The sequence below is a fragment of the Thermobia domestica genome, chromosome 9, assembly GCF_964235325.1.
Source record: "Thermobia domestica chromosome 9, izTheDome1.hap1.1, whole genome shotgun sequence".
Classification (NCBI taxonomy): domain Eukaryota; kingdom Metazoa; phylum Arthropoda; class Insecta; order Zygentoma; family Lepismatidae; genus Thermobia; species Thermobia domestica.
In genome coordinates, this window is record NC_137462.1 from 160623569 (window position 1) to 160641524 (window position 17956).

The window sequence follows — 17956 nt, forward strand, 5'->3', positions numbered from 1 at the left end:
TACGAAAGAACGATTTGTACCAACTACAATACTGGAAAAACTGCTCTTAAAGTTTTGCAGTTATAAAATATGTGAAAGAAATTATAAGTGATAAAGAAATGAACACAAGTTCCATGTACAGTCAGTATGTGGGCTATGAGTCTAGTAATAGCTAAATGATGATTGAAGGATGTGAGTAGGACGAGACGAATGAGTTAAAATCAATACATATTAATGAAAAAATATTGACAATAACAGAAAACTAAGTTCTTCACCTGCATATCATAAGCATCCATACTAAAGTGAAACAACAATAAAGTTCAGGTATTCTAAATGTTCGCTGTATGAGTGTAATAATTAGTTGATTTGAACAAAACATTTGACGGACTGAAGTTTTGATGGGACTGCTACAGATAATTGAAACTGAATTAAATTATCGAAACCTTATTATGAATTTGGGCACGTACCAATCAGTAAAAGTTAGAAATGATAGAGGAAAATGTAATTAAAATGGAAATTCGACGAGAATGTAGCATTTTGCCAAACGTTATTTAATATCAATCTAGAAAAGATAGTGAAGAAGAGTATGTATGTATGACAAAGAACGTGTGTTGATAGGATGTAGAAAGATTAGGCATACATGATTTTCAGATGGAATAGCCTATGTTTGTGAAATTTGAAGTATAATAAATTAAATGTTACAAAATAAAAATAATAAATTTTTTAAAGAAAATGGAATAATGATAAATAATGAAAACATAAAGGAAATGTTGATTGAAACAAAATAAGCTATGTCAAGCGTAATAGTTAAATAGGAGAAAGTAGAATCGTTGACTAGAAGGTAATATTATTAATGAAAATCTAAAATATGAAGGAAAAAGAAAAACAGGGAACGCATGACAGAAGAAGTTTTCAGAAAGAAAAAAATGTGAGTCGCCCAACAAACAATTACGAAGCAGACTATTCAAATAATTCTTGTGAAATCAACTACGACCAGAAAGGTAAAAGAGTTGAAGTGGGGAAATGCTAAACTTGAGGGATGGTGTAAAAGGAAGAACTAACTAAAACTAACTCTATGGCCTATGAAACAAAGAGATTCAATGTCGCATTCACAAAAGCTCTTCACTGACTTCTATCCTTAGCCAACTGGATCCAGTTTCTACTTTGTATTCATATTTCTGCGAGATTTATCTTAATATTGTCCTCCCATCTTCCTAGTCTTCCTAATGGTCCTCTTCCGATTGGTCCTGCAAGCGTTCCTACTTTCTTTCATTCTGTCTACATGAACTGTCTACCTGAGCCGCCTAGATTTGATGACTCTAACAATGTTTGTCAAACGGTATAAATTATGCAGACACTGGTTATGAAGTTTCTGCCATTCCTGTTCCTCTTGGGTCTGAATATTCGTTTCAGGAGCTTGTTCTCAAATACTTTCAGTCTATGTTCTTCCTTTAGAGTAAGCGACCATGTTTTGCAACATACAGAATAACAGGCATGATTATCGTTTTATATATTTTAAGCTTCAAATTCCTCGACAAAATTCGCGACTGAAGAGATTTTGAACTGAATAAAAACACGAATTCCCTACTTTTAGTCAACATTTAATTTCTTCGTAAATACAATTTTCGTCTGTTAATATTCATCCTATATATTGAAAAGTATCCACATTATCAAAATTATTATTTGATATTTAAAACATTCATAATTTGCCGTATTACGATCCCGACGAACTTTCATGTATTTAGTTTTCTCTGCATTTACTTCTAAACCCGCGTCCCTACAAGCGTTTAATGAGTCCTCTGCATTTCTTTCTAATGTTCTCCTATCATTCCCTATTAATTTTATATCATCAGCATGTGCCATAACCTGGTGATAACTGGTAATAAAAGGGACGACTGTAATATCAAAAGGAAAAAGTTAGTTGAGTATCATGCAGCATAGAGCTTCTCAATTCACGGCAACTGATCTGTCAGTAAAAATGATATAAGATGTCTGAATCCAGGACAGGCCAATGTGTCCCATGGGCGATATAAGGCAAAGCTACACATTTCCGTGGCCTTGACACCTAGAAAAGAAGACGTGATCAGCAAGCTTGGACTCGCCAGGACAGGAGAGCAGGGATTCCTGCCGGGACCCTCTCTAAATATATTCGTAATGAATATTGAATAACATGGAAAGTAAGATAAAAGATGTCTGTTGTGTTGGAGCATAGATATTCATTGTAGTTTGTTTCTTTCCCAGAGTTCCGTGGCGCCCACCATTGAATGTAGTTTTGGGGTTCCATTATTGGAATGAAACTAACAGTATTATAAGGGCCTGTTTCGGGCCCTTCGTTTGTCGCCTAGTAAGAATATATTTCAACAATATGAAGATTGGGGCCCATGAATGCCGAAATGGACTGATTTTATAAAGTCCTGCTGGGGTTTCTGATAGTTGTTTGACAAGTTATTGCAACACCATAAAGAAACAGAACAGGTCCCCACCCAGGGGCCCCATTACCACGCATAAATATGAAGCTGACAACTTTATGAAGAAAAGCCACCACCAGAAGGAAGATGGGGCCCTCCAAGTGAGGGTCCTGCCGGGGCCCTATATCCCTCAGTCCGAAACTGGTGATCAGGTTGACGGTGCGACCATCTCTATCCTTTAGATTTTCCCAGGTACACACTAGAAAGAAAGAACCTTTGAACCTCAGACGAGGAATATACTAGACTTTACTTCATATTTTCTACTTTGAAATTCGAATTCTATAGGCTGCAGTTCATCAGATTCTGGAGATGTAGAGGAAAAGTGGTGCTATCGCACTGTATTTTCATGACGTCATAAGCACAGTGGGGAGCAAATGAGTTGCTTATTAGGCTTAGCACCATTAGATGGTAAAAAAAAATTAAAGGAAAAACTTGAAGAACATAAATATTATTTATTGAGATATGTTAAGAATTACCATTGTATGGTATATCGAAAATGTGTGACTAATTTTTCTACTCTAATTCAAGAATATATTAGTACACTTTCTCTTTTACATCTTATAGTGACTAAATTTTATTTACGTTTATGATGATTCTTATATGGCTACCTCTTCTTCGTCTGATGTCTTCGGAGATGTCTCAGGAGATTGAGGTATAAGCATAAACTCGAGTAGGCTTGATATTGTAATATGTAAATATTCATAAGTTTGTAGCCGTGGATTATTTTCGACGAGGTGCAGTTAGTACAGATATACTATACCTATCGGAGCCGCCTAGGGGTATGGATCGAATGCGATGTAATTATGTAGTCATTGTTTTTTTCCATGCTCTTGAGCGGCATGTTATAGGTCGTCCAGACGTATCAACATATGTTGTTATATGTTTTGCATAAATGTGTTTTGCATAAGTTTGTATCCAAACTAAATTTTGTAGCTGTGAAGTGTTGCTTGAATATACGTAACTTTGTACTGATGTGGTTTAATTTTAATATTTCATAAGTTTGTAGCCAATTGTACGTAGTTATTAAGTTTTGCATGAATGTGCGTAATGTTGTACTGGTTTTGTTTTATTTTCATATTTTATAAGTTTGTAGCCAATTTCTTATAGTCAGTTCCCTTTTCTAGGTAAACAGGTTTCCACTCCTCTGCGCACCTCGCTTCAGGGAGCGTGCGGATTAGCACGATAATAAATAAAGATAAAAAAATACCGTGCCGATATGCACGAAAATCGAACTGTGCGGATGTGCACGCGTGTCGATGTGCACTACACCTTTCAGTTTAACGTCCCACGATAATGCTCTTTAAGCTGAGGGAGACGGATGATTAAGGCAAGTAAATGATAATGGAAGAGTCAGTGGAATGAGAATGTGGAAGGAAACGGGAGTACCCCGAGAAATCAATGAACACAATGTTGACCACCACCAACTTACTCGTAGTCTATTGATCGGCACTTCCAGTCTATTGATAGGATTCAAGTATATTAATAACAGACGAATAAGCTACTAGTTGAGTATCATCTATTCATGAAGCTGGTTAATGTTAGAACTTACAATAGGAGAAAACATTAGCCTCTCAAGAAACTGCCTTAATTATAAAGAATATAGTCTTCTGGAGGTTTTCATTTAGCTTCAAGATAAACATAACAATACCGTAATACACTTAAGAGCTCTTTTATAGCTATATCGTTAAGGTACGCATCCTCGGTGTAGGAGACCCGCGCTGGATTCCTCGGTAAATCCATACCTCATAAGTCTCGCTGCTGAAAGGGAGGCTAAACTCTAATCAGTGAACTAAAGAAGTTTTACACGATCTCAAGATTTTTCTCGACTTCTAGATTTTGAGAAGCAAAAGCACCTAGTAATCAATGTATGAATAGTATATAGGCATAGACTAGAAATTTGTACAAAAGGAGACAAGCTAAAGAGATATGAATAAGACAACATTATCGATTAAAGTTTAAAATTATCCTACCGGCTACTCCAAACGCCAATAAATAAAATGGTAATATGAATCAAGACACAGGCAGATCATTAATTTGAAGCGACAAAACTTCAATTTTTACCGATATGGATTTCCTTATGATCCACGTCTAAATCAAGGATTGTCGATATGGTTCATATAGTGCTATCTTCTCCTTCTAGTCTTCGGATAAATACACAGATAGAGAGATGTGCTCTTACCTGCGTGAACGTTGTCCGGTGTCGCCGCCTAGCGGGTGTGGGACAGGACGATGTGGTGGGAGTGTGGCCGGAATGAGCTGTGGGCGAGGGACCTCCACCTAGCGGCTGCGGCGTCCCCGGTTCGGGCTTCAGTTTCTTGAAGGCGCCCTCGGGACCTGTGGGCGCAAGACACAAAATTAGAGATGCAATCAGGTTAGCTGCGTCACGCTTGCTTTCTGCACAGACACGTGTATGTGCACAAGCTCTCGCTTTAGAAGACAAAGGAAATGAAATGTTTATTAGTTATTAATCATACAATGCAATCGAATTTTATAATAAATAACTTTCTTACCCAGTTAAAGTGAGTTTAGTTAAATTTTATCCATGAAATGTAAAAGGGCGTGGCACAACTGGATAGTTCTTTTGGTACAACTTTTACATCGTATATTAAAATAAATTATTTTCATCTTAATTAGTCTTAATAGGATTAATCAGTATATTAATTATTAAGTAATATGCAGTAGCTACATTTTAACTATCAAAGCTTGATATTGGTATCCATGAGATTGTTTTACTAATGTACTTTGCTATCAGGGGAAAAAATCTCTTCTGGAACTTTAAATGTAATTTCAGACAAGTATCATAACTAATAATAATATATGAACGGGATACTTTCCTTTGTCATCTGATTAATTAATCAGGTATACAGTTTCCCGTAACTATCTCACTTTAGATCACTCAACAACTAGTAGTTCAAAGATGCATGAGTATACATTTTATTCTTAAGGTTAGGATTGCACTATTCTGTTTCAAGTTAAATTTCTTTAGCATTATCTTATATAGTATGTGTACAGTGTTGAATTCAGATTTTTGTACAAAGTGAGAGGACAATAAACATTTAAGGGGTGCGTTAAAAAAATACTTCCGAATTTGGTCCGGCAACGCCACTCTAACTCAAATTTTTCCAAATAATTTCCTTAGCCTCACCAGGCGAATGCAAAATGCATAGAAAGTACAAAACACAGAAATCATTCTTTAAAAATCTGTGTGGAAAACCCTCACATTACACCTCCATGAGGGAGACTCTTTTTCGACATTTTGCTTCCCCCCTTGCTCCCAACAATGCAAGAAGGCTTCTAAAACAGCACGTCTCAAAACCTACACTGAGAAAAATCCGTTATCCGGACAGCGGTATGTTGTACAAATATATGGAATCCTTACGTTTAGTACGGAAATCTGTATGGAGCATACGTTATCCATATACTACATAATTACTGCCTTTTTCTCACTTAGATATTACATCATGTTGCTGCAGGATGTCTGACATCGAACAAACTTCCGTATATTACATATGTATACGTATATTATATACGTCAGCTATATATTTCATACATCCATCTGTATGTGAGATTCTGACCGCCCATGGACAGTTCTTTCTTTCATCATGAGTGACGTCATTGAACAAAGAACAACTGTCGTTTTCTTGCGGGTCGGTTTATGCATATCGTGTCACGGCGTGGGAGGTCGTAACACCCTTCATTCTATATCTTCTACTTTATACTTTTAATACTTTACTACGTAACACGATCTTATTAATTTATTATACGCTTCATATATTTACTAACTATCCAACGATATTTGTTGCCTCGGGCATTAAATTGGTGAAGAAGAAGAAGAAGAAGAAGAAGAGTCATTTACTGAACTAGGTTTGTTTACAGCTAAAAAGAACAAAGGAAGGAAACAAAAGCCTGAGTAAGTACAATAGTTAACTATAACATTAATTAAATATTCCTTTAATTACCGATTACTTTAGTATAACTCTCTTTAAGCTTAATAAATCACTAACATGTTAACGTGACTTCTGGTTGCAACTCTTCCTATTTTAACCCGTTAGTTAAGAAGAAAGAATGGGCGAATCTGAATTTTGAGAATTCTTTGAACATTGGCGCTTATAAACTTTTTCTACATTTCAAGGTGCACAAAGTAAATGTTGTGTTGTGTTTATTTATTTCTTTTTAGACGGTCCCTTCCTCGGAGGAGAATTACTATAACATAGAGTAAATCTCATAACTTCATAACATGTTTGCTTAGAAACCGTGTTCAGCGCGAATATCGTCTTCGTGTAGTCTAAAAGACTGTTAGCCATTTTTGCTAGAATATTTTCACATAAAGCTTTTTGTTTAACGTCCTGCGATTATCCACCAAGGTGATGATGAGATAGGTGATAATGGTTGCAAAAAGAAAGTGGGGTGGAACGGAAGAATCTTAAGAGTAATCACGCACACAGTGTTTGCCCACCAAAAGCTCACTTGACAGTAGCTGGAATCGACCCATGGACCCAAGGCGTCAGAGGTGAGAACTCTACCGGGTCCAAGATTTGTTTCGTGAAACATTGTGAAGGGAGGGAATCAATTTGTAAAAATAGTCGAGTAGCACAGAGAGTTAAGGCACCAAATGTGATGGGGCGGAAATTATTATCAGTCAACTTTACTTAGTTTTACTATGCATGCAAATTTACTAGCTTATCTGACGTACTTGTAAGCGCGTAACATTCCAGTTTTTGACGTTTCAAATCTGAAAATATTATGTTGATAGGTTTTCGTGATAAATACTTTCAATATAGAAAAGTAATTCACGTGAAATATATTTACGACGTTAGACGGTCTGTTACTTACAACTCATGGTTTATAAAAGGTATAAATAATACAATGTATATATGTACTGTATGCTGTACACTTATAACATGAAAAAAAGTTTGCAATTTTATTAATAGAGGCCATGATGGATTAGTGGTAAGGCCTTTACCTCTGGCACATGGGGTCCTTGGTTCGATCCCAACTCGCGCCAAGTGAGCTTTGTGGTGGACAAATGTCGTGTGCATGTTTTTTCTCGGGGTTCTCCCGTTTCCACCCACTTTCTTCATTCCACCATTTCACTCATCTCTCATCATCACTGTCTCCTTTAGCCTAGCCAGCATAAACGTGGGATGTAAAACTTAGAGATTTCATTTCATTTCATTTTCGAAGTAGTGACTTCGACTTTATTCAGCGGGGGTGGGGGCGGTGGCTCAGTGGTAGAGTGTTCACCTCCGGTGCTTGGGGACCCTGGTTCGATCTCAGCTCGCGTCGAGTGGACTTTGTGGTGGACAAACACCGTGCTCTTGGTTTCTCTCGGGGGTTCTCCCGTTTCCTCCCACTTTCTTCATTCCACCATTTCACTCATTTCTCATTATTGCCGTCTCCTTTAGCCTAACCGGCATATTCCTGGGGCGTTAAACTTAAAGATTTCATTTCATTTCATTTTATTCAGCGGAAAGTCAAAGTTTGGTTTGGAAAAAATCATCGAAATTTATTTTATTTCTTCGGAAAATTCGATTACGTCATTTACGTGTTTTAGTTCTTCTAATGTCCTTTTAACACGCAACCACCGAGTTATGTCACTGCTTGTGAAGTATTGCTTAAATTGGAGCTTTTGTACGGGGCAACTGTAGTTGCTTCCTCTAAAACAGTCGCCGCCACCGTTAGCTTTAGAACAACTGTCTCGAGCAACTCTTCGTACCCGGCAGTCGTGAAGAAGCATTGTGTTAAATGGAAGGATTCGTACGGGGACACGGCAGTTGACGCCACCGTACAAGCTTCCAATGTACCTTTTTAAAAAAAAAAAAAAAATCTTAGTTGGAGTACTGATCACAGGCGAAAAAAGCGGAATTGTTTATCACTTTATTTTACGTCACATACTGGAGTTCTCCGATGTCTTAAAACAACTATAGACTATTCCTATATTCTATATATATTACAATGCAGTATCATCCCTGTGATGAACGCATAAGATACCAGGATTACATTGTTGCCTTCTTTATATTTATACCATCTTCCAAATTACGTTTATAATACTGATCTTTCTGTAATACAACGTGCCCATGGAAGCTAACTAGTCGTCTATTACGTTTTGTTTTATGTATATGAAGCATACATATTAATCATCCGATTTGCAGCCACCTCTAAAGCATTTCTGGATGTATGTTATTATTATTATTGAGTTGAGTTGATTTTGAGTTTAACGTCCCTTTAAGCAGCGAGGATATATGAGACGGGACCTACTGATTAACGTGGAATTCGAACCACATGAACTCCTGCCAAGAATCGAATCCGGGTCTCTCATGCCAAAGGCGCGTACGCTAACCGCTTAACCACGAAGAAACTCATTATTATTATTATTATTATTATTATTATTATTATTATTATTATTATTATTATTATTATTATTATTATTATTATTCAACCACTAAAGAAAGAAGCAAAGGAGGAAAATATGTTGTTGACCAAACCAAACATACATCGATGGGATTCAGGAGCGTCATTTCAGATTTTGCTTGGGGGGGGGTAAGACCTCTTGATATAAGTAAAATTTTGCGTTTTCTTACTGATTTAATACTATCCTATTGATAAAATCTATATAAATCTCAATCTCAGGGGCGCAATTGCCCCTCCCTGCCCTCTCTAAATGACACCCCTGATGGGATTCCTCATGGCCAAGTAGTTAGAACTTCGCTGCCTATGCAGAACAGGTTTGATTCTCGATGGTAGGTACTGTGGTTTGAGAAATGAAATGAATTGAAATGAAATCTTTCAATTTAACGTCCCATACTTATGTCCGCTAGGGTAAGGGAGACGATGATCAAAGTAAGTGAATGATGATGGAAGAATTGATGGAATGAGAATGTTGGAGGGAAAGGAGTACCCCGAGAAAATCCACGCACACGATGTTGCCCACCCCAAACTTACTTGGTCGAGGATCGAACAAGGGACCTCACGCCGCAGAGATAAGGATCTACCACTGAGCCACCGTGCTCTCTAATGTGGTTTGAATGAAAGCTACGGATCTACGTCTAATATAGCCTAGTAGCCTCGGTGCTGTATCTTTGAAAATGAAATGAAATCTTTAAGTTTAACGTCCCACGGTTATGCCGGTTAGGCTAAAGGAGACGGTGATAATGAGAAATGAGTGAAATGGTGGAATGAAGAAAGTGGGAGGAAACGGGAGAACCCCGAGAAAACCCACGAGCACGGTGTTTGTCCACCACAAAGTCCACACGGCGCGAGCTGGGATCGAACCAGGGACCCCAAGCACCGGAGGTGAACGCTCTACCAATGAGACACCGCGCCGCCTGCTGTATCTTTCCATGTATATCTTGTGTACTAACAACCCAGTCCCACAACAGAAAAAATACGTGGGTATTGAAAGGTTTAAAAAACAACAGAGAAAACAAGTAATATATCAGTGTCTGCTATCAGTTGCTTAACGTAAAAAGCATTTTTTTTTTTTTATTTCCATTGCCCAATAGTAAAATTGCCCGTAGGGGTTACTAACTGGTGGATCCTTTTCATTGGTAGCATTAGCGGGCGGGTTGTCATTATTTTTGTAATACCCAGAATTCAGTAGCATAGAAGCGACTTAGCTTCGTCTTGGCTTGACATTTGATGTGCAAAATTAGTATAAGAAGGAGAGTGGAAGCATTTTTGATCGTGGTCACTCACCTAGGATTTCAAGTAAGTTGGTTTTCCTGCACTAGAAGATCTACTACTTTACATTTCAATTAGTTTTGTTTTACTTTCACCTCAGTGCTGCGAGATTCCGTAAGCTCGTTTGTTTTTTATTTACGTAAATGTATGAAGGTATGTTTATAGAAGTAGCAGTTTGTGTAGACTACGTTAATCTTTCTTTTCTTTTCTTTTTTTTTTTTTAAAGTTTAATGTCCCACGATTATGCACTGGGGCTGAGGGAGACTGATTATGAAATGAATGATTATGTTGGAATAACGAAAGTGGGAGGAAACGAGAGAACTCTGTGGAAAAAAGGGCCATGGTGTTTGTTCATCACAAAGCACTTGGGAACAGTGTAGACCTATTTATTCCGTTAAGCCCCAATAGCTCTTCAACTTTGACAGTAATTACGGGGAAGGTTCTAGAATGCTGGTGCGCATATATAAGTAAAGAGAGTTGGTACCCAGGATGGTTACTTTCTTCATCAAAGCTCAATATTCAATTCACATAGTAATGCCAAGTGAGCGATAGCGAGTCAAGATTACTTAGTAGTCAGGGTGATTATTTTACTACGATTGAGTGGTTCTATTAAAAAGGAAAAAAAAAAAACTGGCATAATTACGTATAAATATATTTTGGTTAGGTTTGCTTAATTTTCGTTCACTGGTAAGAGTGCACTTTGAGCAGAACAAGTGATTTTGGGTATCTTTTAGTTTCTCCCCCAATCCTGCAAATATAAGATCTCCAGTGTTACTTACTAAGGGAAATATAACTGAGCGAGTGACAGCAAGCGAACGGGGTTAGACACCCCGCAGGGCTCGGTTTAGTATTGGTTCCTATGAATGTTCTGTTTAAAGTGCATTTTTACCGGTTCACTTACATAGTAGGTCTGGACCGACGGAGTTTATGGTACTTAACCTTGGAACAAGGATTGAACAGGGAGTAATTCCTCACGTCAGAAGTGACCACACTACCACTGAGCCACCGTGGTCCGAGCTCTCATTTCATAACTTAAATATCATACAATATTGACTGTTGGATTAAGTCATTTGAAATCTTGGAGCATTTTGAAATTACTCAAAGGTGTATATAGGTTGCATAAAATATTTTTTCTTTACGTAAGCAATCGAAAAAAATGTCCTATGTTGGTTGAGGAACGTATCTTCACATAGAGTAGTATAACACGGTCATGTCCGTAGCTAGGATGTAGGCCAGGAGAGAGGGCTTGAGAACCCTTTTTGACCATCTTCAGGCCTTCTTGAAACTTTCAGCTTATTGGTATGTATATATGAAAGTAAAATGAGCTCAAATTAGCTTCCACAAAAAATTAACTCATTCCCTTGCCTTAGTAGTTTGAAATATTAGAAATTAGTAATATAATTTTGAATAGTTAGTGATATGCGATGGTTCTAGCTTATGACGAACTGGTTCCTTGAAATCTCTGGTTAGTTCATATTTGGTCTAGAAAACATAATTTTCAAAATTAAAACATGTTTTCATTGTTTTGGATACATAAATTTGGAATTTAGGTATACATTCCTCCCCTCCCATCTGCGTTAACTTGATATGGAGAGTTGGCGTGTTTGCTATTTGTATTTGTCTTGGCACTTGATTTGGTTACTAAACCATAGTTGAAAGCCATGGGTATGCACGCAAGCCGCCACGAGAGTCTGCAACGGACGTTAAAGCAAATGCCTGACATGGGTTCGAATGCCAGGCAGTTTAATTTCACCTTTCACAGTGAGACTATTGTAGGATTGGACTGGGTTCATATTCTGTGCTTGGTAAAAACGTAAAACAACTGAATTTTAACTTGGACAGATGCTATAGATGTTATGAGACAGAGCATGTTATATATCGATAAGTAATAGTAAAGATATAATGTGGTTACTAACAGCAACGTGAAGACCACATAGTAGTTGGTAACTGTATTTTCATTGTTTTACGAGTGGTGGTTCACGGTATGATAACCAGATTTGATCAATCAAGTACTTGTATTACATTTTATTACGTTACAAGCAGTGGCGGATCTAGCCCGGGTCCGGGGGCGCTAGGCCCCCCAGTTTTTTGAGTGACAGATATAATTTAAGGTATTATTAATATTTCTTTCAAAGTGTATAGTAAACTCATGATATACCTACCATAGTCTGGGTTCTTCCCCCCCCCCCCCAGTTTTTACCTTCTAGATCAGACTCTGGTTACAAGCGGGACGTAAAACTGAAAGATGTTTTACTTTGTTTCCATGCGTTTTCTTTATAGCTGTGCCCAACCTGGGCTAATGCGCCTGCCTGCATTCCCTAATGTCACGAAGATAATTGGGTCTACTTCTTTAGTTGGTATAGTTTAAGGGCACCGTCATAAAAATCGTTCCATGATATTGGTGTGTCCCAGTGGCGTATTTACGATTTTGTTCGGGAGGGGCTTTGTTAACTTTCGGGGGGGGGGGCTTTGCCTGGAAATGTGAAAATTCTGCAAGATATTTCATTTACTTTACTAAGTAAGATTTCGGGGAGGGCTTAAGCCCGGAAGCCACCCCCCTAAATACGCCACTGGTGTGCACAGTTCACGATTTCAGATAAACTGCGTTAAATAGCATACTATATACCCTGTTGGCATTTAGAATAAGATTCCTTCTCAATTCTTTACACTAATTTGATTTCTACTATACATTAAATATATTGTTACTTTGTATTTTAGTAGTCTTCCCCACTGGTCTAGTGATTTCCGTGTGGCCTTGCTAAACGTGGCCCCTCGTCCGATTCTCGGTGGGAGAGTGGAAACAAATTACTTCCATAAACGCGTTCACTTCTATTAATTGTCAGTCTCTTTTGGCCTAAGGTCGTAGCTGTGCGACATGAAAAAAGAAAAATAATTTTTAATTCCCTAGTTTTGGTTTTGTGTAGGTCTACTTGCTGGAGTTGAGACCTTCAACGGAACAGTAAGTTATAGAATTTATAACTAGTTTAATCAGTCAGAAATTATTCCGGTTCCTTGAGATTCATTCGGTTATTAGTTTTTCTTCATAGTATTGTTTCACTATTTCTAGAAGGAATTAGGTATTAACAAAGCAACTAATACGCAAAAACTCGCTATGCTAGGCTTTGATTCACTTGAATTATTTCTCCTATTCCGTTTGTGTTTTGATCCCCAGTTGCGCACATTCTAGTGTTTTGTTTTGAGGCCAGGCCCGTAAGTAGAGGGGGAGGCTAGTGGGCAACTGCCCCCTAAACTTTTCATGGCCCCTCCAGACCTCAATACAGAAAACACAATTTAGATATTTGTAAGAGAAGTTTTGATGACTTGCCCCCCTAATATATTCATGGTCCCTCTAAACATATGTGGCTGGTTTCGGGCCTGCTTGAGACTACGTTTACCCTGTTGTATCCAGGTGGGAAGTGCAGTAACTCGAAGGGTTCAAATGAAGCTTCTTACGAGAGGGTGACTTTTCTAGATATACAATCAAAGCTATTTATATCTCAGTGATGCAATACGAGGGTTGCACTGAAAGTTTCGGGAAAATGATAGAACGCAAGAACATGAAAGTGCATTTTTTTTATTGCTTTTGAAAGTACTCCCCATGAATAGCAGTGCATTTTCATGCGATAGAACCAAATCTTGAAACAGGTATGCCACTCCGAGGTTGGTATCTGTGAAACCTGCAGTTTGTATGTCTCGATGGCTTCTTCTGGAGGTGCAAAAGCGCTTCCCACGCAACATGTTCTTTATTGTTGGGAACAAAAAGAAATCACTGGGAACTAAATCAGGGAAATAAGCCGGATGTCATGACTTCGCTTTCCTGGTCCAGAAAATCATTTGTGGCAGCTGCTGTGTGCGAGCTCGTATAGTCGTGTGCAGAATGATACGACGGTTGAACTGTTTGCTCACATTCAGTACTTCTGATAGACATATGGTTGTGTACCATTCTGCATTGACTGTTCTGCAATTCTCCAATGGTACAGTTGCAATATGACCTGATTTACCAAAAACTTATGCAATCGTTTGTTTGGAGGCACAGTGTGCATGAACAACTTTGATTGGTTTAGGTTCTCGCGGAACACCCACACAGCAGATTGTCGCTTTGTTTCCGGTTCGTACGTATATATCCAAGTTTCATTACCTGCTCCAATGTTAAACACCGAATTAGATGATCCAGACTTGAACAGTTTCGTTATAACTTTGCACCACTTTACACGGGCGTCTTTTGTGCGCGACTTAAATTGTGTGGGATCCAACGAGTGCAAAGTTTTTTTACACGTAAATAATAGTGCAATATTATTTGTATTTGGCTCATTACAATGCCTAAGATTTCCTGAATTTCGCGATAAGTCACATGCCAATCAGTGTTCATAATTTCACGAACAGCAGCAACGTTTTTGGGCACAATGACTGTCGATGGACTACCTGCACAATCTCCATCAGTCAGGCTGAGCTGACCACACGTGAATTCCTGAAACCACCTGTAAATTGTCTGAGATGGGGCTTCATCAGGAAAAGTAACAGTTATCTGATGAACACATTGTTGTTGTGTTAACCCTTGCCAAATATCGTAATAAATCATAATACGAAAATGCTCTCTCATCAGGTCAATTTTTGTTCACGATCACCTCACTTCAAACTAGTGCCCTGCAACGACAAAGATTGAGAGTTATAGAGTTATATACGGTTTATCTTTAGAGTGAACACTATTAAATTACTTGGAGAGGGGAAATCTTCCTCATCCTCCCGTTCATTCGAATCTTCTGGAAGCTCATGTGGTGCGTATTCCACGTTAAAGATCTAGAACCAAGTCTCAGATAGCCTCGGACCTGAATTGGATGCTAAACTTCGAACCAACCACGCTTGTGTAATGACTTGTGGTTTATTAATTGCGAAAGATTGGTAATGTAATGTAATTATAATGTACAATATATGTATTTTCTCTGTTAAATCATGGGTCGCGCTGGCTCAGTGGTAGAGCGCTCACCTCTGGTGCTTGGGGTCCCGGGTTCGATCCCAGCCCCGCCAAGTGAACTTTGTGGTGGACAAACACCGTGTGCGTGGGTTTTCTCGGGGTTCTCCCATTTCCTCCCACTTACTTCATTCCACCATTTAATTCATTGCTAATCATCAGCGTCTCCCTTAGCCTAACCGGCATAACTGTGGGACGTAAAACTCAAAGGTTTCATTTCATTTTTTCTTAATCTCTTGCACCGACCGACCGATCTCGATCAAATTTCCAACGTAGATGCGGTTCTGGCCTGGGAGTGTTTTTAGCTATTTACTTTGACAGTAGAACTTAGGGGAGGGGGAGGAGGGGGACAGAAAAAATAAATGACTTAATTTACTTTGAAGTGTAAAAGTGCGAGCGTTTTCTTCTCTCTCTCTCTCTCTCTCTCTCTCTCTCTCTCTCTCTCTCTCTCTCTCTCTCTCTCTCTCTCTCTCTCTCTCTCTCTCTCTTCACTCCTCCAGTCTCCTCTCACTTTTAGGGCCGCGGTGGCTCAGTGGTAGAGCGTTCACCTCTGGTGCTTGGGGTCCCGGATTCGATCCTAGCCCCGCCAAGTGAACCTTGTGGTGGACAAACACCGTGTGCGTGGGTTTTCTCGGGGTTCTCCCATTTCCTCCTACTTACTTCATTCCACCATTTCATTCATTTCTCATAATCACCGTCTCCTTTAGCCTAACCGGCATAACCGTGGGACGTAAAACTCAAAGATTTCATTTCATTTTTTCCTCTCACTTTGATTTCATGATTTCGCACTCTGATGAAAAGTATTAAATACCGCCAGGAAAAGTACTAATATATAACCTCTCTTTTAGGCGCCCCTCCAACCACGCGCCCGGGACACGTGCTTTGCTTGCCCGCCCATAGCTGCGGCTCTGTGAGCTACATAAGTAACATACAATGCTTACGTAATACTTTGGGTAATAAGTACTATTAAGAAAGGAAGAATTGCATTTTTTTAACTTTGGGAAAGAAGCTACTATGGGATTAAAGATAAGGTAGGAAAGGCTACACATTCCAGTCTATGCTTTCACCCAGCAGACATATTGTTTGGAACCAAAAAAAATGTGACTTTTGGAATCTTGTACTTAGGTTCACAGCGGAAGCGACGAAATAACTTGAATCATCCATTGTAGCTCTCCCCGCAACCAGTTTCTAAAATGTTGGCAATAAGTTTGCGAAACGAGAGGTGACGACTCCAATTTTGGGTGAAAAGTCGCTATAAGAAATAATCGAGAAATTCATTGTCTATAAGCATTGTAAAAGTTGTAGATGTAAACTAAACAATATGTTCTACTCACTGGCGCAAATCCCGGGGGGGGGGGGGGGATGACGGATACATGTCCCCTCCAATCTTGGAACTGAGGGGGACTTCTCCCAAATAATCCGATTTGAAATGTGTTTTTTGGGAGAAATTTGATGATTTTTGTCCGATTGCTACAAAGGAACGTGAGATAAAATAGATGTCCCCCAGAATAAGCCTCAAATCTGCAGCCTCCTAACGCTAAAGACAACTCTGATCCTCCACAACATTGTTTTTCAACTTCATAAGTATTTTGGACATCGCCAAAAAAAGTATGGTAACGGTCTTACCCTCTCCCCCCCCCCCCCAATGTTGAAGACAGATTTGCGCCGCTGGTTCTATTCACATCTTTGTAAACAGAGCGCAACCAATCCTTCAATTCAGGGATCATTTCAGGTTGTTTCGAGTACTTTTGTTCATGTTGTGGTCAAAATAGTTCCGAAATAATTAACACTACAGTACTTACGTTAAGCAATTTTTTGTAAAAGAAAACGTGCAGAATAATTAAAAGACCCCAGAGGACAAATATAACAAACACCTTCTTCGCCTTTATTCACGCATCTATAGCTAATCTTGTTGCTATCGGTAATGATGTATTACGTGTCTCTCAACGGAAACTCTGCGAACTAAAGGACATCAAGTTTGTAGTTATTCTTCGTTAGAGGGCAAGGGTAACATAACAATGCAGGATTGTGGAGTAGTGAGTACGCTGTACAGGGCCGGCGCTAGCAGTTTTGCCGCCCTGGGCGGTACTTTCAAATGCCGCCCCTTTAATCCACAAACCTTATTTTGACAGAAGACATTCAGATATTAAGAAAAAGTAAGATACCATATTTAAAAACATGTATGAAAAGGAAAAGTAAACAAAAAATTGAACTGCCTCTCTCGAATGCTTTAATATTTAAACGACTCCATACATGACACAATATTCAGTATGCTCGATTTTGCTGTACGTGATATACAGCAGGGCATACAGTTTTTTTTTTTTTTAATGTATGCTTTAGTTCGACTAAGAATTTTAATTTTTAAGCTTATTTTATATCAAAAGGTGTTTCCAATAGAGTATGGAGCAAAAAGATAATATAGTGAGTCAAATATTACGGCAAAAGTAAGTAATTAGCTTAAGACTTATAATGTACTAAAACACAATAGAAATACACAATTTAACATAGTTTAATTGAAAAAACTCTTCTTGTTTTGGTATGAGCAAATTCCTTTATCACATTCGCGTAATCCAATGTTTCAGCCAATTGATGTTCCATTGATATCATCACTAGAGCACTTAAACGTGTTTGAGATATGGAAGAATGTAGATAGTTTTTAATAAGCTTAGAGTAAGTTTCGAAAAATTTCTTTCTCAACTTGCCACGGTTACTGGTAAGATAAACCAAATCATAACTGCAACACTGACATAGGGAGCAAAGTCATATTTCTTGATTAATTTTAGTCTCTTTTGATGAACTTTTAGGCTTAATTATAGCGGTTAATAGTTTCAGTTCGTCTTTCAAATCACGGGTTAATATC

At 38.5% G+C, this 17956-nt stretch overlaps 1 protein-coding gene across 1 annotated transcript in view; it reads right to left on the reverse strand.

The window, feature by feature from the left end:
• LOC145694188 (homeobox protein unc-42) overlaps positions 1-17956 on the reverse strand; it is a 291671-nt gene that overhangs the window by 176300 nt on the left and 97415 nt on the right. Inside the window, exon 2 of the mRNA XM_081770301.1 lies at positions 4627-4781. Within this exon, the coding sequence (XP_081626427.1) occupies positions 4627-4781 (155 nt within the window). The remainder of the gene's footprint in view (positions 1-4626; positions 4782-17956) is intronic.